At 40.1% G+C, this 22,266-nt stretch overlaps 1 protein-coding gene across 1 annotated transcript in view; it reads left to right on the forward strand.

Annotated features, from left to right (window-relative positions):
* The window catches only part of setd1ba (SET domain containing 1B, histone lysine methyltransferase a), a 153,908-nt gene that overhangs the window by 123,921 nt on the left and 7,721 nt on the right, over positions 1-22,266 (forward strand). Inside the window, exons 10-17 of the mRNA XM_059988198.1 lie at positions 2,244-2,331; positions 2,882-3,114; positions 4,518-4,587; positions 6,224-6,502; positions 9,616-11,256; positions 14,161-14,327; positions 15,712-15,849; positions 16,958-17,077. Of these exons, the coding sequence (XP_059844181.1) occupies positions 2,244-2,331; positions 2,882-3,114; positions 4,518-4,587; positions 6,224-6,502; positions 9,616-11,256; positions 14,161-14,327; positions 15,712-15,849; positions 16,958-17,077 (2,736 nt within the window). The remainder of the gene's footprint in view (positions 1-2,243; positions 2,332-2,881; positions 3,115-4,517; positions 4,588-6,223; positions 6,503-9,615; positions 11,257-14,160; positions 14,328-15,711; positions 15,850-16,957; positions 17,078-22,266) is intronic.

A 22,266-nucleotide genomic window follows, 5' to 3' on the forward strand; every position in this document is an offset into this window, starting at 1 on the left:
AGAAAGAAGAATCCGTTGGAGTCTGGTGGTACTATACTAAAGGTGTTTATTAATAAAAATAAGCAAAACCATATCAATAATGCAAATGTACATATAAAACCAGTTAGCAGTAATAAACCTAAAAGTGTAGGAATAATAATAATCAATAATAAACAAGCTCTATCGATGTCTAGGGGTAAATAAATTGTCATAGAAAAGTATAAAGTTCAGTTCAGTTCATGAGTGCTGATGTAGTTATAGTTGTTGTAGGAGAGAGAGAGAGAGAGAGAGCGAGATGTAACAGCTACAGTCAGGCAAACCTTCCTTTGTTTTCTTAATCCGTCGTATCGGTGTGGTCATTCAGTTATGACCTCTCCGTCCTTCTGCTAGACCGTTCTTCTGTGGTGGACTCGTCACTCTGGCATGAGTGGACACACACACAAGTCCCCACCGGCCCAGCTTTTACTCTGATAGCCTTAATGACTGACCTCCTGGTTCGGTCTTCGAAGCCCCCACCTTTCTTGTGGGTTCCAACACTCAATCAGTGTCCACTGGCGTGTCTGGAGGGTGTCTCTCCAGACCTGCCTTTTTATCCTTACTAATGGGGACTCAGCTATCCATCACTTCTGAATGACTGTGTCCATCAAATAAGGCCACTCCTTCAGTCCACTGAGGAATGTTTATGAGCAAACTATTGTCCTTGCAGCGAAACAGTAAATAATTCAAAAAGGAGTCACAATACAGTTAATCAGCAATCTCCCCCCTCTCTTATCTGTCGCCGATGGTCTTGCTTGTTTTTCTGTCTCTCTTTCTCATGGTCAGCATAGCAACAGTAATAGTTTGTGTTTCTCGGGGGGGATGGTTAACTCTGTACCCCATTGTCCATCAGGTCTGTTCATCACTCATAACAAGAGCTTTGCTCGAATGAATTTAAGCACAGTTTACTGATGAAAATTTTATTCTTAACTCAAAGAGGATATTTGCATTATATTTACTGAAAGAATTTCCAGTGTTAAATGTTAGACAATTTCCAGGTGCAGGGTAATTGTTCCTCCCTTGGTGTGTTCTGGACTTGTTCATTTGCCTAGAAATCCTGATGTTGCTGACAGTTGCATGAGGAAATGTTGGTAGTCACAGAGGGTAATATAGACATTTCTGCATAAAGAGCTGTGCCAATGTTTTTTAAAAATCGCTTGATTGCAAATGATTGTCCTAAAATAAAGTTTGTAAGTAAGTATAACTAAGTAAATATAATTTTGATTTAGAGTTGAATATGTTCCACTCAGATTATACTTGTTGATTTCCCTTTTTCTTGAACCTAGCATCTTGTTCCCCAGCATGTCTCTATTACGTTATCCTTTTATTCTCCCCAAAAAGGCCATGTTAAATTTATTATCACATCTTCCCGTTTCTGCTATTGTAATGGTGATTGTGGCAATTAAGAATATTGTTTTGATGGCAATCAATCATTAAAAGCTAAGATCATGTTCTTGTAGGTAGAATTGAGGTAAAATACATCAAATGCAAAGGTGATGCTGCTCTACCACTGTGTTGGTTTGCATTTGGTGGTCTTGGAAGAAGTTTTCTTTCCTCTTAGTGCTCCTGGATTCAGCAGCATGATTCATTGTTTTACTACAGTTTAAGATATCATTCTTCATGAAGCTGTCTATTAAAGTCAACATACCTGTCATAGTCTTTTTTGATACTGGATCAATTTGAGTCAATAAGTGAGCTATGGTTCCTGCACAAGTTAAATGTTGACTAATACTGAAGAATTTTCACTGCCTCCTGGAACTTTATTTCATGGAATCATTTCAGAATCTCAGGAAAATTAGTGAATGTACCTGTTAATGGTGTACTTGTGGCTCCTACTGCATTGCTACATTGACCAAAGTATTCTATTAGAAAAGTTCCGAGATCTTCTCATGGTCTCATTACATAGAGCTTCTGAAGTGCCATGTCTTTGGAGCCTTTATCATGCAGGTACTGTGCCAGCAGCAGTCCCATTTCCTCAGTACATTGTCTTTAGTTAAAATACTGGCACAAGCTGACTGAACTTGAGAAGCTTCGAACCATTGCTTGGTTTGCTCATATTAGCTTGTCTTAACAGCTTGAAGCATTCAATGTATTTTCCTCCACAGCAGCAGCTCATAAATATGCAAATTATAGTTATTTTTTGAAGCTGCAACACTTCTACTTACATAGATAGGTCAAGTGGGATTTTCAAGAAAGTTGTTGCATTATTTGTCTGTAATAATTTACAGGTAAAGAGGAAAGAGCCTCCTGAAGCAGCCTCCTTGGGTGATCAGAAGAGAATTAGACCATCCACACCCCTGGATGATGATGATGAAGGTTGGCATAGATTTAATGCATTTACACTGCTGTCTGAATTTGATATTTATAATTTTACAAGCAGGAATTAAGCTGCTTTCTTACAATTCTCCAAACACTTTTTATGTTACCCATGCTCCCAGTTTCACTTATGAATTTGGAATTCTGTTTTTGACTTTTCTTTCCCCTCTTTCTAAAACAGCCCAGTCCTGCCTGCTTTTGCTTTCACATCTTCTCCATTTGTTGCTCACTTGTTATGCACTGTCTTTATAACCCTTGGGTTAGCTTGTTACGTAAAGGGTCCTTTTTGACTTTGGGCAAGTTACCTGTTATGTACTTCATGCACTTCGTGAATAAAATATTCTGTATAACATATGATTCAATTTCTGGCTAATCTACTTTTAAAAATATACTTACTTAAAATTGTGGGAATAATGTTAATATAGAAAATGTTATATGAACAAAATAATAAAAGGTTTATTTTTTGAAAAGATGATGACATAATGGTAGAGTGGGCAGTGGCTGTCTGGTTTTATCACCAGAAGTTTACTGTTTTCTTTCTTTGTAACAGAGTCTGAGCGAGACCGGGAGATGTCAGATGTTGCCAGTCATTCTTCTGAATTATCTAAGAGGGACTTGGAGTCTGTAACTGAGAGGAGGAAACCAGCAAAGCCATTAAAGCTAGACAGTGAGGGAGAGGAGGAAGAGGAAACTTCTGGAAAAGAAGAAGAGGAATCATCATCAGAGAAAGAGGATGAAGAGGAACAGGACGAAGAGGTTTCGGAAAAGGCTTCATCAGAGAAGGTTATTTTATTCTTCAATATTTTATGATGAAAGTTAAGGTGGGAGATTTGTTTTAAAAGCCTTTCCAGTGCAATGTGCCGCCAATTTCAATACTGATGATCAATTTTTGTTGAATTGAAATCACCTACTTAATAAGGGTTGCAGAACAGATTTCAGAACTGACTGTTTACACCACTTTAAAATTGACAATAGGTTGGTAAATGGTTTGAAATAGAAGTCCTGGACTTAAATGTTGATTTATTTGAGAACAGATATTTGGTCTTTTGACTGCAGGACTGGTAAATAAAATTGGAATACAAAAGAAAATGACAGAAAGATCTTGCAGGATCTGTGGAAAGGGAAAGAGATTTAGTGCTTTAGGGTTAAAGTCACTTAATGAAAACGAGAAACGTTAGTTTAAGTTGCTGAGAAATGAGGGAGGGATGAAGAGGAGAGTGAAGCCACTGGGATTGCCAGGGAAATAAGTTGTAGAAATTGGGTTAATGGGAGCATTTAAAGAGAGGGACAAAGTGGAACTGAAGTACAAGTAGCAGCTAATTGAAGTGTAAAAATACTGATTAAGGAATATGAAGATGTGTGATATGTTCTCTAGTTTTGTTGGATATGTGTAGCAAGTGAGGCTGTGCTAATAGAAATAGAACAACTGAGGCAATGTCACAGCAGGAGAAACTACAGCAGAAATAGCTGTTTCTGACACTGTTGGCAAAAGGTAGCTGGCATTCTAGAATTCAATAGTAAGTCAAGAAGGCTGCAATGCGCCCAGTTGGAAGATAAGGTGCTGGTCTTCAGGCATCTCTTGTGCATTATTATGACAAGGCAGAAGTCAAATAGGTCAGAGTGAGATGGGGAATTAAAGAAGCAGGGAACATGGAGCCTTGAATTACCCTTGCAGCCTGAATGCAGGTGCTCCAAGAAACGGTCATCCACTCTTGTTTGGTTTCTCCAGTGCATAAGGGACCTCATTGTAAATGCAAGACATGGTACACTAGATTGAAAGATGTACTTAAATGCATCTTTTATGAAGCAATGCTACCTCTGGTTGATTAAATCATGATTTTTCCATATATTCAATTATTACATCCTTCACAAATGCTTACAGCATTTTTCTAGTAATAAGTTATGTTTAACTTGCCTAACGTTACCTGTTCTTTTTGTTTCCAAATTGTTTTGAATAACTTTGGATAACACAAGGCTAGTTTTCCAATTCAATATTATGACGATGCTGATATAATGTCATTGTGATGTTAAATAGATGTTTGATCTGAACACGATAAGTAATCATAAATTATGCAGCCATCTTTGTCCCAGAGCTCTGTTTTTGTTCCCAGTGTATTACTGTAGATTTTTTTAAAGCTACTGTTTATTGAAATGAAGCAAAAGTAAATTTTACTGAACATTTTCAGGAGGAAGATGGTGAAGATGAAGAAGCAGATGCTGAGACCAGTGAAAAGGAGGGGCTAGATTCTGAAGAAGGTGAGATCTTGTCGATGGGTGAACCAGAGCTTATGGAAGGTGACATTGGATGGCAGTAGACCAGCAGTTTAACTTCATGTGATCTTTAGACATTGGGAAAATCAGGAAAAAGTGATGCAAAATAGACATTGGCAACCTGTAGTTCCTAAAATATGTACAGGATTAAAAAGTTTGACTACTGTTGGATTCTGATGTTGTAATCGATGAAGTCAGGAAAGTAGCACAAAACTTGTTTCACGAACATTTTATTAAGCATTGATAGAACAAAGAGAAATTGAAATGAACAGTGATAGAGGTCTACTAAGTGAAGGGAAAGACAAAAAGCAAAGATGGCACTACCTTATGGCCAGCTATTTTTATACCAAAAGATAAAGAGATAAATTCAAATTTGTAGATAAGAGTCAACCACTGAGATGCACTCTAATCCAAAAATGCAATACTAAAAGAAGTTTCCAGAATTATCCCAATATAGCCACTTGGGGACACAATAAACAACTGCATACACATACTATGACCACAAGGAAGCACACCAGGCAGTTGCTTGTATATAAATAATTATATAAACTGAAAAGTAAGTAACAATTAAACATCTAATCTAAGAGTTAAACAGTTGGATCCAACACTATATTGCAGAATTCAATAATTATTTTCTTATAGTTTGAGTGTCTGCAGTCAGTTAGTGGTTAGTCAGAAAATTCATGATTGACATCTTGTATACCAGACTGGAGGTATGTTTGGATAGTTTAGATTAATACTATACAATTATTGGGCTGGATCTCACTAGAACTGGCTTTTACTTGGCATCAGTGTCTGCAGTCCCTTTGCACCTATCGTATTACATGCCCACTGTCACTTGGACCACTTCTGGAAAATACAATGCTGCCGGCCCAAGTCGAGTAAGCAGCCTAAGCAGCATCTTGCTCTCAGGTGCTATGGGGTCATTACCTCATGCCAGTAATGCTTGGCTGGTATCAACAAAAGGCAAAGCTACCATTCTGAGAATGCAAATCTGCATCTAGCTTCAATGCAAGTCACCAAATGCTGTTGGTTGCAAAGATTCAGCTTATTAATTTTCTCTCTTTGTCAAAGTTGCAATGTATTGGAGTCTTTTCTTTTGCCCATTACACCACTGGCGTTTAGAGCGGCAGTGAAGGTCCTCCACCTCTGGCAGTGTCCAGGGCTACCTTCGTCGTGTCAGCAGCTTCCTCTCATTTTTCACTACTGCCAGTCATGCAAGTCCTGAGTGGAGACTCAGGAATACTATTGCACTCACATTTAGAAGGATTCTTCATTGCTGTTTCCACAGCAGTTTTGTTTTACCAGTCAGGGTTGTTGAGCTGAATTTCCAAACTTGGTGGCCCACTCATAGTCTGGCCCTTTGACCTGTCCGGCATGGGTGACCCTACCAAAAGTCAAACATAAAGCCTTGACTCCGGCTAACGGAGCTCTCCGGGTCATTGAGGCATGTGAGCCTCCAAACCACAACAAGGTTGTGGTCCTCTTGGAGGATTAGGGTCCCTTACCGTTGCTCAAAACATTGTATGTTGTAGTTGTTGTACCATTGATAGCCTTTTCATTCCCTGCAAATCTATTGTATTGGATATTGCAAATAACAGAACAATTTCTACCTTTGCAGATGAAGTGAATAGTGTTGCATCATCAAAAGTGGAGGTGGAATATTCCGATGACAGTGATGAGTCCTCAGAATATGAATCCAGTTCGGAAGAGGAAGAAGAGGAGGAGGAGGAGGAAAAGGAAAAAGCACCACTATTAGAAGAGACTGCAGTAGAAGCGGAAATAGCAGCACAACAAGTGGAAAAGGTAGTTGATATCCTGAGTGAGAGTATCACAGAGGAAGCTCCTCCAGACACACAGCTAGTTGTAAAACCAGCTCCATCACCGGAGAGAGTTCCAGGTAAGATAACTATTTAATTACAAGTAGAAATCTGGTTGTGATTCCTTTTTACAAATCCTGCCACTACAAACCTCTTAATCTTGGGTTGCCAACCTGGGGTCCACGCACCCCTCGGTTAATGGTAGGGGTCGATAGCATAAAAATGGTAGGGAACCCCTGCTTGAAATCTACATACTCTGATTTCATGAGGTAGAAATTCTTTACAAACTGGAGAGAGTGGCATGTGGTTGGGTAGCTGGAGATGGGTGGTGATGCCCATGCCAGTTTAATGCTAGGCCCCAAAACTCTGTTATTGTATTGGCTGTTAGTGCAGTTGAAAGTGTGGTGAAACAGGCCTTCAAAAGCAGAGGTTTCTGAACGGGGAATGATTGGGATGTGAGGGAGATGAACAGATGCGTGTGATGGAACTTGAGATAGATAGAGGGCCCAGGAGTGATCGGGGCAATTTGAGAGATGATGAGGATGATGATTTGGTGATGATTTAATAGAATATCAGAATCAGGTTTAATATCACCGGCATATGTTGTGAAATTTGTCAACTTTGCAGCAGCAGTACAATGCAACATATAATAAATATAGGAAAAAAAAACTGAATTACAGTTAGTATATATATGAAATAGTTAAATTAAAATAAGTAGTGCAAAAATACAGTGGGTTCTATGTTGACTGGATGTTACAGGGAGTCTTGGAAAGAAGATTTGGGACTACTGGGAGAAAATGAGGATGCTGAGATATTCTGGAGGAGTCAGAATGTGTTTATTATGTGGTTGGAGAGAAATCTGGAATCCAAGAAGTTGTGGGTTGGGAGGTGGGCAGGTTGGATAAATGATCAAAAGGAGAATGAAGAAAGGTTCCTCAGGTTCACTGGTGGTAACCCGGGCAGAGCTGGCTCTTTCACACCAACTCAGATGTTGACTTGCTATTGCTTGAGCCCCACAGCCCCATGCTGCACACAAGTGTCTGTGATAGAATTTTATGTGAGTTACGTCAGCCATATAGTGTACTTTGCAAGCTATTAATCTCTATGGTTCCATTTCTCATGCTCTCCGAGTATGCAATACATTAAATATTGCTTCGGATTTAACAAAACTTACTAGACTGGTTACAGTTAATGAAGAAAATTAATTTTGGCCTTCATTATACAGTTAATAATGCTGCCATTCTTATTAGAGATACGATGCTACTGTTAAAATTAGATTCTCCTTTGTTAATGTTTGGGGTGCAAGACAGATTTGAACCCAAAATGTTAATTTCCCTACCCCTAATTTTGTTTTCAATCATTGACAATTTATCAGATTGACATTAAAGTACACTGTCAATTCTTTTTGAATGCAACTTGCATACCTGAACTCTAAAACCCTTAACTAGTACTAAGAGCTTTGGGTAAGAATCAAGAAAGCAAGTTTTGAAATATAGCAAAACACCGCATCATTGAGATTATTCAACCAAACTGATCTCTTCTTTCCCCAGGCCACCCTGCCTTTCTCTTCCACAATCCTACTCCCTCTCCATTTTTGCATTTCACTCTTTCTTTCTGCTTCTCTCCCTCTCTCTCATCTCTCCTCCTCCTTCCCTCACCCCCTCCTCTTCTGCATTCGCTGAAGCAGCCAACCGGAAATCACGAAGATGCGTTCTGATTTAAGAGGGTTTTGACAGGTTACTTGGGACAAAAAAAATGCTTCCACAGTCAGTGTGGTCAACAGTTACAGAATAAATTTTAAAGTGATTGGCAAAAAAGTCAGCAATGAGATTTTTTTTGCCTAGATGAGTTGCTATAATCTGGAAAACCCTTGGCTGAAAGGGCATTTGAAGCACATTCAACAGTAATTTTAAAGTTCAACAATTTCCAAATTTCAAAGAAATGTATTAACATTTTAAAAGAATAAGAATGCTGGGCTGAATGTGCTGTATGATTTTTTTAAGAGAGAGAAATAATGATGGATAATATTTCATAGAACAGTGCAGGCCCCTCAGCCCATGATGTTGTGCCGACATTTTAACTTATCCAGGATTAATCTAACCCTTCCTTCCCACATAGCCCTCCACTTTTTCTCATCCTTGTGCCCAAGTTTTCTTAGAAGTGTCTCCCTCGAAAAAATTCGTTATTCGGTTCTCAATTCGGATCTAAAGTTCCATAAGGTCTGGGGACCTTTTATCGAGTACTTTCATAACCTTCCTCTTGACTAGGGTTTTTTTTTCTTTTCGGTCCCTTGCTTTCAGCTCCTTTTTTTTCTGGTAGAAGGCATTATTATCCTCTATTGCTGAGTGTATTCACAGTCTGGGAGCTTGGCTGTCCTGACTTATACTCTCTATATTGTGTTGTGGTTGGTCTGGAGTTGCTGTTGTTTTTTCTTGTGTTGTGGGGCTTGGGGAGGACACTAAGCTTACTTGTCTTTAATTTAGGTGCTTTTTTTTTTGCTAAATTCTCTTCCTTTGTAGCATATTGTTATTGTATGCTTAATTTTGCACTGCTTTAATGTTTCTCATTGGGATTTGGGGTTTTTAATTTGTAAAATGTTTTGAAAAACTAATAAAAAAAATTTTTTAAAAAAAGAAGTGTCTCTGGATCATAGCAACTCAGGCAGTTGAAGTTTGGTATGGGCCCCCAAATCCTAAGAACTTTCTACAGGGGCACAATTGAGAGCATCCTGACTGGCTGCATCACTGCCTGGAATGGGAACTGAACCTCAATTGCAGATCTCTGCAGAGAGTGGTGCGGACAGCCCAGTGTATCTGTAGATGTGAACTTACCATGATTCAAGACACTTTCAAGTACAGGTTTGTAAAAAGGGCCCGTAGGATCACTGGGGACCCAAGCCATCCCAACCACAAGCTATTCCAGCTGCTACCATCTGGGAAACTGTACTGCAGCATAAAAGCCAGGACCAACAGGCACTGAACAGTTTCTTCCACCAGGTCATCAGACTGACTGATGAACTCGCGCTGACTTGAGTGTACTCTATCTAACATTGACTGTTCTATTTATTATAAATTACTATGATTGGTCATTGCACATTTAGATGGATTTTTAATCTGCATGTATGTGAAGGCTGTAAGAAATTAAGTCAATTCAATTCAATTCAATTTTAATATTGTAATGATGTTCTTTCTAGGAGAGGAACTGGATCCAGATATTGAATTAACTGAACTTCCGAAGGTCGACACAGCCGATGATGTTGGAATTCCCAGGCCACGTACTCCAACGGGAGCCCTTGCTGCTCTGTCAGTTATTAAAAGTAGTGTTCTGAACAAGTCTGATGACAGTGACTCCGAAATGCGTAACAAATTGAAGTTCACCTTGTCGACGACAGATGAGGATGATGGTCTTCCACACACACCTGGCAGAGAAATTTCAATTCATTTTGATTCCGATACTTCAAGTTCATCCCTCGCAAAACCATCGATGTCCATCCCAGCAGTTCCTCCGACACCTGGCAAGCAGGAGGTACTTGCAGTCACTCGATCTCCAGTACCTGAACACACAGCCTTGGTGAAAACAGCTTCTGAAGATGGCCCGCCAAGAACTCCTGGGCGCGATTTTGTGGCTGACCCTATAAAAGGTCTTACAACATCTCTGAGCACTGAGACAATTCCACAGACTCCAGGCAGTGAAGGGCCATTAACAGGAAACAGTTTGACTCTGAGTTCTCCTCACGTTCCTGGCAGTCCATTTACGTATCCATCTCAGTCACCTGGCGTAAATTCTGGAGTGCCCCGTACTCCAGGAAGAGATTTCAACTTTGCTGCTTTTCCTGAAGCAAATACTGTTGCTGGATCTCCATTGTTAGCATCCAAAAAGTCTTCACTAGATGGAGAAAAGGAAAACCTAACACATAAGGAACCATCCAACATCTCCCCGTTGTTAAGTGTGAATAAGTTGCTATCGCCTTCTCTTCCTCTGCCTGTCACGTTAATTTCTCCTCCTAATTTCCCAGTAGAGTTGGGATTATTGCCTGACTCTGCCTTGAGTCCATTAATAAAATCTGCAATGGTGCCAAATAAGGAAAAAATGGAAGAGGAAGACAAGTCTGAAGCTGAGAGAGTATTAATTTTGCCAGAACCTGTATCACCATTGCCTCCTGGCAGTATTCCAAACCAGAAAGTCCTTCAACACAAAGTCACCTATGCAAAAGAAAAGCACGCATCTCAAGCACCAGTCCCGACTTTTGAGTCCCAGTTAAAAGAGGAACCGGTAGATAAAGTGGTCGGTAAGATATGGCCTCCTTTGCAGGCTAGCACAATTGAAGCTGATACTAAAGACCTCAGTTGTCCACGGGTTGATGATCACTTTGGTCTGAAAGACCCAGCGGCTGTCACATTAGACTTTAGGGAGGAAAGTGTTGCGACTTTCACTGAGATGTTTGGGGACTGTAGAAGCAAAAAGCAGCTAAAAGAATCCGACAGGTTGATTTCTAAAGAACTGCAGACAAAGATCAAGGTTGAAGCTGAGGATGATGAAGATGAAGAATACGAAGATGAGAAACAGAAAGCTAAGTTTAAGGAAAGATGGACTCGAAGGCATAGGAAAAAATATGATGAGTGGTATGATGATATACCATCGTCTGATTCCTCTCCACCAAGATCACTATTTAAACCCCGCTCTGAATTTGAGGAGATGACCATTTTGTATGACATATGGAATGAAGGAATAGATGAGGAAGATATTAAATTCATGAAAATTACATATGATAGGATGCTTCTGCAGGACAATTGCATGGACTGTCTAAATGATACACTGTGGGTCCATCATCCTTATATCCTTTCCAATTATTATGCCTACCTGAAACGTTTGTTTGTCTTTGAGATGAGAGTTATAAATACATTGCAAATCATTTAAATAATACTTGCATCTCTTTGGGTGATAATTGGAATAGTGAATTAATGCAAAATAATTGATCATTCACATTCTCGCCCTTCAGATTCTAAAAGCAGCAATGGGGTTATTGCGTGACTCTATTGTACGCATTGCAAATACAATAATGTGATTACCTACTCAAAAAGATGATATCTATCACAGAATTTCTCATTACACTAATTCTAAATCTCCAGGCATTCAATACTGCTGGTTTTGGTCACCTACTCTGCTAAACCTTGGGGTTGCTCACTGTAAAGTTCTATATCCAGTTCCTGAGATTCCCACTCCAGTTTCCAATAATTTCAACAGTATTTCAACAGCTCCTCTCTGACGCTACCGGGAATCAAATCCACTCCTGCTCAGTTGAAGAGCGTCTCTAAATAACGCTAGATCTTCAATCTGTTCCAGGGTCAGGCATCAGTTCCTAACCCCGCTGTGCCCTATCTGTGCTAATAAAACAGTATTTCTTTTCTAGTGGACTGAACAAAACATCTTAAACCTATGCTTATGAAGCCCTGAGTAACCATGAGCAATGCCACAGGCAATTTACTAATGCAACCAAAAATTATGCAAAATCTTCAGGCTTCATTAATATTTAGTTAGATATCAGTGTTTACAACCAAAGCTTTTGCAATGGAGTTCCCTGTTTCTTAGTACGTTAATAACTTATTATAAGGAAAGCCAACAATTTATAAGGAAAGTCATATGTTGCCGCTTGATCTCATTATTCATCAATATTCTAATCAAATTATTCAAATTGTTTATAAATGTTTGAATTTTATTTATTACGTATAATCAAAATATGTTTTGAACAAATGATGCATTTAATATTTTGCAGTTGTTCAGCTATCTACAACTTGTCACCTGTGTCATTTAACCTTTTGCCTATTGGTCTTACTTGAAGCTTGCCACTTCTGAATTCCCCAAGCTGGAATCGTCTGTCCAATATTTGTGCAATACTTTTCAGAATCAATTCAAACCCAACCAAATAAAAAATAATAAAATCATTTAAACGTGCAACAAAGAATTGTAGGAGGTGAGAACTATATTTTAAAAAACTGCTACTGACGAATATCAAAGAGGAAAGTACTATATTTTTTATACTTCATATTACGGTCCATACTGATAATGACAAAAATTAGAAAATATACCAAATGACACATCCCACACACTTTGTACTTTCTCAATCTAAGTTGAATTGGTTTGAAATTAAATTTTGAAAGCAAACAAAAATAATTGTAATTATCACCTGTTTTTTTTAGCAATTTTATGTGAAATGGGAGGTAGGAACAGAAAAGAGAAGGAAAGACTGATTCTGAAGAGAAATAGTGAACTCAGAATACCACATCTCTTTTCCAGTAATGAATCAATAAACACAAAATGTAATGTTTGCAGAGACCTTTTGGGAAGTTACAAGTCATTGAAGTGTGTCTTTGAACACATCCCTTAATTACATGCTGTTGTAGCCAAAATACCCACCCACCCTCCACCGATGACTTAGTTTATATTCCACCTGTTGGAAAAAGGAGAGAGAGAGAGAGCTACCACTTCTACCTCTTCCAACGATTCTGAGTGAGGCAGCGAGATCTGTATTTACTGACAATTACCTTTATTGTTCAATCTAACAAGTATGTGAATTCATACACTAAATACTTCGTGCGCACACCCGCTAAGTATCCTTGACTCTCCTGGATAGTCAAAGAATAGCAAAGGTATTACCCAGGCAGAGAAATTTACGCTGGCCAGGCGTTCCTTGTTCCTCGTGGTCCCGATTCTCTCTCCACGTGCTTCACGCAGGGTTCTTCACACTTGTATCTGCGATGGTTATTCTTCAAAGTTACTGCCACCAGCACCCACAAAGCATCCACTTTTATATCCATTTCTTGTCAATTCAAATGTCGCATTCCTATGTCATTGGTCGCAGGTCATGTGTCTGGCCTTTAACACCTGGTCATTGACTCTGGTCCAAAGCAGCATCCATCTGTTGTCCTCTTCCCATCAAGGGACATTTGCTGACTCATGGCTTTTTGTTCTCAGTCAGCAATGAGTTTGAATCACTTCAGGCATTCACAATCCTGCATGTTATAGCCAACCAAAGAACACCTCACAAATAACTCCTTATTTGGAAATGACCTCCAGTCCAGCAGATTACCAGAAGAGTCTTTGTGCCTTCTTTAAAACACTAATCAAGTCCAGCATGTCAAGCTCACAAAATGGAGAATAGAGTGTCTTCACAAAATGGCAGCCTCCATCCCCAAAGCACACGGCAAGAACAAAGACCGCTTCCACTGTCCTTGATTCATTTGAATTCACTGATTTGAAGATTGTCATTCTTTCTGGCCAACACACCCCTTCTCCTCTGATCTACAATGGTTGTTGATGCCAAACCGAAGATTCCAATGCCAATCACTTAAAAAAAAATCTAATATGTTTCAGTGCTTCTTAAGTCAATGATGGTCAGTTGTTAACAGTCGGATTCCTGGCATTACCTAAATCCAACATCAGACCAAGTTCTGGTAAACCCCGCTCACCAGTGCACAGCAGTTCAATTTCAGATATTTGGCAAAAAATTAATTCATAACTATGACTTGCACAGGTTTAAATATAATGATATATCAGTACAAATGTAATATCCTAGTGAAACATTCCTAATAATGTTTATTGTGTTACTTTGAGATTATTTGATCCATGCTTTCATATTGAAAGAAGATTGTGGGTGAAGCTCACTGTCTTAACTGCATTATTTGGGTTATGAAGTTACATTCATTTGATTATCTGGAAACATTTCCTTAACACTTTGTACATACCAATACTTACACTGTTAAGAAGAAGAAGAGGGAAGATGGAATGAGGGAGCACATAACTGGCTGTGCCCGGAGTGAAGGTTATTACAAAATCAGTAAGAAGGACAAGGCAAAATACCTCAACATCAGTGGCACATTAGCTGATGAGCCACCAGCTGACACACAAGTAAGATTACTGTATAGTGAAGACCTTTTGGGGTAAATTTGAAATAGAATTTCTAGTTACTAAGTATTCATTAATAGTTTGAGGCATGAATGATATGATGCGGCCATATAATATTGAATTCTGAATCCACTTTAAAGCTCGTGTCACGATATTTCTTCCTTTATGTGGAGAGAGGGTAGTTTTCTACCATACTTGGCTTTTATTTGGATCTTGAATATATCCTAGCTAAACTGACTGGAAGAACTTCGTACAAATAGGACTATGTAGACATACAATCTTTAATTTAATTTTAATTGTTCTGCAGTCATTTGGATGAAGGAGAAAAGATATCTTAACACTTTTTACCTAGCCATATTTGTACATATTGCATGGCTTTAAACATCATGTCTTTAGAGATTTTCAGTTTCTTGTTAATAAATACTTTTTGAGGCACAATCTTCAGTTTTCCAAGGTCTTTAAAAGAAAGACTTAATAGAATCTGTACTTAGAATTTTATAGGATTTCTAAGTAACATTGTCAGAGTCCATTCACAATGAACAACTTGCTCGACATGTTCTTTACAATTGTGCTGTTTATTAGATGTAATTAATTGGACAAAAGAAACATCTGGGACTCATTACATGCCTTGATTTTTCCAAAGTTTAATTTAGACTTAATTCCAAACTAAAGCTGTCTAGTGGTCATAGAAAAAAAGTCCATTTAATTGAGCTATGTGTTTAGGTTGAAGGTTGAGCAATTCTGTTTCAAATTGTCTCTTAATTGTGTGGTGTAATCAAGGAAATGGAAATGTTACAGCAAAAAATGTGCGGTTACTTAGAGACTTTGCAGACAGGCAGTGCTGATCTGAATCTGGGGGGGCTTTTCTCGCTCACTAGTAATTGGTCATGTTCCTCCTTGTGTATTTCGTAGAACCATTGTTCCCACGTCTCTGTCCTTTGCCAGTGCTTTGTGGAATCCTAGCTGCTCCTCAGGTTTTGTGTGGGAATTCTTAACATAGCTGAACATTCAAGGTTTTAAACTTGTTGCATTGAATTGTGATCAGATCCTTAGCCCAGGGGTTCCCAGCCTTTTTTATGCCATGCACCAAAACCATTAAACAAGGGGTCTAGGGACCCCAGGTTGGGAACCCCTGGCTTAGATCATTAGGATTAGAGAAGTGCTATAAAAAAAGTTTTGCATGTCACCTGCTTATTCTGGTGACGTGCATGCCTATTAAGTATTGCAAGTCAAAGAAAACTGATGACTTGTATAATGACCAGCAACACAAAATTTAATAACTAATCATCAAAGCTTTTCTTATTTGATGTGTGCGGGAAATAGAAGTATTGTACACGATAATTCCAGCAGCATCGATGATATCACTAAGACATCCTGTTCCTCACAGGGAATGAGTATTCCAGCTCAGCCTCATGCTTCCACTCGAGCAGGCTCAGAGAGGCGGTCGGAACAGCGCAGACTCTTGTCCTCCTTTATGGGCGGCTTACCTGCAGACAGCGATCTCCTTAAATTTAATCAGCTGAAGGTTTGTTGTTTCACTACCATTCACTTTGATTGCAGTTTCCTTATCCAGGACTTTAAATACAACAGTAATTTCTCCATTACTGGATATTCATTCTTGGTAAGGCAGTACCCACTTTTTCTTACCTTGCCACTTGGATTGTTGGCCAATTTTTTTTTAACTACAGTGTACGATCATTTGCTAAAGATTATGGGTAGCTAACTGTATAAAAAATCAACACTAAAGTCTGAAGGATTTAAAAGTAATCAACGTGTATTCTCTTTACTTTATATCTTTCTGTTGAAGGGTTTCAGTGGAACTGTGTGTGCACTGTTTAAGCAAAGGATTCTATTTTCACCTTTTACTGGTGATTGGATAGCAATCCTTTCACCCATCTCATCACAAACACTTCCCTCACTAATACCTGCCACCATCCTGTCTGAGACCCCCTAATTTTACATAAAATGAGCAATAATTTGGAAACTCCCAAGTCTTTTTGTTTTTAACCACCCACTGTTTTATCAACTTTGCTTACTTACTGCCTGTTACACCACTGGCGTTTAGGGCAGCAATGAAGGTTCCCCCATCTCTGTCTGTTCGTACTGTTGCACACAGATATAGAAGGGTTCTTCATTCCTGTTCCCATAACAGTTTTATTTTTGGACCAGTCAGGGATGTTAGCCTTGAGTTGAACCCCCGAACCCGGAGGACCAGTGGACCACTCTTAATCTGGCTTCTATCCTTTGGCCAGTTTGGCTTGGGTGACCCTACCAAAAGCCAAAGCACAAGACCCTGACTCCAGCCAGCCTAGCTCTCTGGATCATTGAGGAGTGCAAGCCTCCAAACCCTACGACAAGGTTGTGGTCTTTTGGAGGTTATCAGTTTTGCAGCTCAGGAATTTTTCCAGTTCTTATCTCTCAGAATATGTTTTTGCATAGTGTAAAAGGAAGAAGACAAATAGTTAAGGACTGTGTTCATTCATTTAACTTTCAATATCTGTATTTTAAAGGTCTAATTCATAAATATTGCCACAGTCTGTAAACATCTGTGCTTTAGTCATTTATCCTCATAGAATACCAACTGATTTTATGTTGAGTCACCTGTTCTCATTTCGACTTTTGTTTCTGTGCAGTTCCGTAGGAAGAAGCTGAAGTTCTGTAAGAGTCATATCCATGAATGGGGACTTTTTGCTATGGAGCCCATTGCAGCGGATGAGATGGTCATTGAATATGTTGGACAAAACATCCGACAGGTAGATGCTGCTTAATGTTCACCTTTCTTTTTGTGCCTTTGTTGATGGGGAGAATTCAAGAGCTGAGGACACAGGCAGCTAAAGGCTCTATCAACAGCGATGGGGTGATTACGGTCAGATATGCAAAGACCAGAATTTAAAAAGCACAGAGATACTGGGTTTGTAGCACAGGGGAAGATTGTAGATTTTAGCCGTGGAGGGTTTTTGAGGAAAAAGTACAAGAATTTAACAGCAGTGAGACTAGGAGATAAAAAAAGGTGAAGAGTGATCAGGATTCAAGGAAGATTGTTTTGAATGAATTGAAGAAGACAGGGACTTAGTTGGGCGAGCACCACAATGCCTGAGTCTAGAAGTGCCGGTGAGATTCAAGCAATAGCTGATGACAGGCAGGCAGGGGGTTGGGTGGCAGCCAGAAGCTTACTTCAGGGTCGTATAGGATAGTAAGAGTGTCAATATGTTAGTGCAACTTCACAAAGGGGATAGAGCTGGTTTTAGGGGACAGAGCTTATGGTGAGGACTAAAGATAGTGGCCTAGAAATATTTCTGTGAGTCGATGAGAAGCCACTGGACTTTGATATTCTACCTTGCATTTCCCCTGTGCAAGGGGCTATAGATGTTGTGCATTTTAGGGTGGAGTTTAAAGGCATAAACTAAAACAAAGATAGTTCCTTTTAACACTCCCAAGATTTAGATTGTGGAAGAAACAAGTTGCATACTAGTTTCAGGGGGTAGCAGTGAGGAGTTGGTCAGTGAGTAATATTACTTGTGGACAGTGTAGAGGGGCTTAATGGAATATTGATGAGAGAGATACTGTTGAAACAATTGGGGACATCAGGGAAACAGTTAATGGTGGAATGGGGTGGAAGGCTAAGTGATATTGGCATTGCAGATTAGGGAATATTTAGAATTTTATCTCTTAGCAGGTGCATCAGAAACAAGAGGGCATAACTTCTAAGGAGGGAGGAATGATTTTTAGAGGGAATCTGAGGAGTGATCTTGTATACACATTTGGAGCACATCTGGAACTTGCTATTTATCGTGACTGACTAAACTAAGCCATACCGAAACTGAGAGATAGAGCAATCTTCAACACAGCAGATCTCAAAGGTCAAAGTAAATTTATTATTGAAGTATGTACATGTATGTCACCATATACTATACAACCCCGTGATTCATTTCCATGCAGGCATTCACAGTAGATCTGAAGAGAATCAGGTTTAATATCACTAGCATATGTCACGAAATTTGTTGTTTTGCAGCGGAGAAATCTGATGGTGGAGGGGAAGGAGCTCTTCAGTATGTATCTTCAGGCTCCTGTACCACCTCCTCGATGGTAGCAATAAGAAGGTGGCATGTCCTGGGTGACGGGGGTCCTTAATGACAGGTGGCGCCTTTTTGACTCTGCCTTTTCACGGTGTCCTGGGTGCCAGGGAGGCTATTTCCCACGATGGAGAGGGCTGAGTTTGCAGCTCTCTGCAGCTTTTTCCAATCATGTCGAGTGGCCACTCCATTCCAAATGGTGATGCAGCCATTTGGAGTGCTCTCCATGGTACATCTGTAGAGATTTGCTCGAGTCTTTGGTGGCATTTCAAGTCTTTTCAAACTTCTAATGAAATGTAGTCACTGTCATGCCTTCTTTGTAATTGCATCAATGTATTAGGCCCAGGATAGACCCTCAGAGATGTTGACACCCAGAAACTTGAAATTGCCCATCCTTTCAGTGTTGAATCCTCAATGAAAACTGTTATGTGTTCCCTCGACTTCCCTTTCCTGAAGTCCACAATCAATTCCTTGGTCTTACTAATCTTGCGAACAAGGATGTGTTGCAACACCACTCAACCAGCTGATCTTTATGCCTCTTTGTCACCATCAGATATACTACCAACAACAGTTGTGTCATCAGTATATTTATGGATGGTGTTTGAGCTGTGCCTAGCCACAAAGAGAGTAAAGCCATGGACTAAGCACACGTCCTTGAGATGCACTGCTATTAATGAGGAGGAGCTGTTATTTCCGATCCGCCTGACTGTGCTCTCTCAGCGAGGAAGTCAAGAATCCAATTGCAGAGGGAGGTACAGAGGCCCAGGTTTTTGGAGCTTGTTGATTAGAACTGAGGGTACGATTGTGTTGAACATTGTGGTGTAGTCAACCAACAGCAGCCTGATGGAGGCATTGCTATTGTCCAGGTGATTCACGGCCAAGAGTAGAGCCAGTGCTACAGATCTGGAAAATTACAGTGAGTCCAGGTTCTTGCTTAGGTAGGAGTTGATTCTGGCTATAATCAACCTCTCAAGGCATTTCATCACCGTAGATGTGAGTACCTTTGGATGATGGTCATTGAGACAAATCAAACTGCTCTTCTTGGGCACTGGTGCAATTGTTGCCCTTTTAAACAGGTGGGAATTTCTGACTGCAGCAGTACGGGATTGAAGATGTCCTTGAATGCTCCCACCAATTAGTTAGCACAGGTTTACTATCTACCAGGTACACTATCAGGCCTGGTGCCTTTCAAGGGTTCACCCTCTTGTAAGATGTTCTGATGTCAGCCTCGAGACAGAGATCACAGGGTCACCAGTGTTACGTACACTCAATGGTTTAAATGAACCAGCAGCAATAGACCACGACTGGAGTCTGGTTTTGATGCTAAAACCACTATTTATTTGTAGTGTTCTCGCACAGGTGTAAAAGAACTCTGAACTAAACACCAAGCATAAACCAGTCAATTAGGCAGTTCCAGTAAGATTAACTGTTCACTCTTCCATGTTAACGTATGGTGAAAACTGTTGATAAAACAATACAAAATATATACAGTATTTGTTTCCTTCTTGACATCACATTTACATCATAAATACTTGCAAAAGTAAAACTACAACAACTATATTACATTAAAGTGCAACATACAGTCAGAATCTACCTACGCCATCGACTGGCTTTAAATACACTTCAACACAAACTATCCGCAACTCTTTAAATAACAAAAATCATAAACTTTCTCAACCGTCATTACTTTTAACAGAATCAGCGTTAACATTTTTAATTCAACATATCGATTATCGCATGAACTTACTGCGTTGCTTCACTGATGTTTCTAGTGCGTAGAAAGAAAACATTTCTCGCCCCCTCTTTCCCGTTTCTCCAAACCGGTATTTTCCCACAAGACGCAGCGTAACCGGGTGTGACGTCATCGCATGCCGCGATATATTACAGACAACAAATTTACTTTAAACAACCTTAATTTTAACTAGAAAACGATAACAAATGAATTACTAAAGCGAAAATATAATAAGCTAAACAAATGCCTTAAAGGCAACACATTATTAGTAACTACTTAATACAGTAACTTAAACCAAGTAAATCAAAAGTTAGCAGTGTTACAAGTTTTACAATGGTAATGTAAGAAAGTTTAGTTCAATGCACAGAGTTGGTGGGGGGAGAGAGAGGTGTCTGTAAGCTGAGATGAAATCCACAATAGGAGAAGAATGAATAAACAGTCGTTGCTGTCGTCAGACTCCAAATCCACCCTCGAGTTAACCAAATGTTGGCTTATCACAAAGGATGCTGTCTTCGAGGGTAAGCACACCGGTAGCCTCCACAGGGTCAGCCCTTCTACACACCATGATAGCTCCTGATCAATTCTCCTGATTGATCCTCAACCCACTCTTGTGGGCACTCAGAAGTTCCATCCAGTGACTCTTCTGCCACTGGTCTCCTTTCATTCACCGGTTGCCTTAACTGGTGTTCCACTGTGTGTCTGTGAGGGAGTCATCCGACCTTGCTTAAATAAACACGCTGCGAGCTTGTGTAAACCTCGAACTTGTCCATCACATAACTCCACCTCTCTCACCATAGCAACCCAGAAGCAGGCAGCAGTACTGTAGTCAGTTTCTCTGTCTCTCTCTTAAAGGCACAATCCATGTCCGTCACACCAGATGCTGTCAGGGATTTGCACAGGTGTTGTTTTATTCTCCCTTTCAAAGTGTACGTCAAAGGCGTTGCACTCATCTGGGAGTGAAGAATCACAGCATTCATGATGTTAGATTTTGTTTTGTAGAAAGTAATAGCCTGCAAGCCCTGCCAAAGCTGATGTGCATCCAATTCCAACTCTAACTTCAATCGGAATTGATTTTTTACTCTTTGGTAGATCATAGCTAAAAGCCTTTATAGTTCTGGATCAGTGGTCTTGAATGCCACTGATCTAGCCCTCAGCAGACACTACATCTCCTGGTTCACCCATGGCTTCTGGTTTGAGTATGTTCTTGAATGCACACAGTCATCCACATGCGTCTTGATGAAGTTGGTGACAAATATGGTGTATTCATTAACATTCAAAGATGAATCCCTAAATATTGTCCAGTCCACCAACTCAAAGCAGTCCTGTAAATGCTCCTCCACCTCCCTTGACCTTACCTTCTTAATCCTCACCACTGATGCTGCGGCCATTAGTCTTTGTCTGTATGCGGGGTGTAGAAATATAGCCAGGTGATCGGACTTTCCAAACTGTGTGTGTGGGATGGCACAGTAAGAGTTCTTGATGCAGGTGTAACAGTGGTTGTGTGTTTTGACTCCTCTGGTTCCACAGTGATATGGTGGTGGTAGTTGTTCAGAGAGATCTTCAAGCTGGCCTGGTTGAAATCCCCCGCAATAATAGAGTGTACTGTTTGTGATGGCTGATCATGGCGTTCAGCTCCTCCAATGCCTGCCTGATGTTGGCCTGATTGCACACCACTACCAGGATGACGGTGGGAAATTCCCTCAGCAAAGAAAATGTACATTTGACCTTCAGGTGTTCCTGCTCGAATAAGCAGAATAGAGACAAAACCGCAACGTCTGTGCACCACATTGAGTTAATCATAAAGCATACTGCGCCTCCTCTACCTTTTAGAAGACTCAGCAACCCTGTCTTTTCTGCGGATGGTGAAGCCCTCAGACTGCACCGGTGCGTCCAAGATGGTGGGGGTGAGCCATGTTTCCCTGATGCCCTGCTGGTACAGTACTGCAGTCTAGCTCAGAGATCTTCATCTCTATTTTCCAGAGACGGTACATTCACCAGCAGGATAGTCAGGAGTGGGGGTCTAAGTTTCAATCGTACTTGCAACCTGGCGCCCCAACCCAGTTTCCCTTTTTTTAAAGGGGAACTGCACTCGAGTCCCGAGTCCGCTCTCTGGAGGCCCACCAGTTTTGGGGATCAG

This window comes from Hypanus sabinus, chromosome 13 (assembly GCF_030144855.1).
Source record: "Hypanus sabinus isolate sHypSab1 chromosome 13, sHypSab1.hap1, whole genome shotgun sequence".
NCBI classification, from domain to species: Eukaryota; Metazoa; Chordata; class Chondrichthyes; order Myliobatiformes; family Dasyatidae; genus Hypanus; species Hypanus sabinus.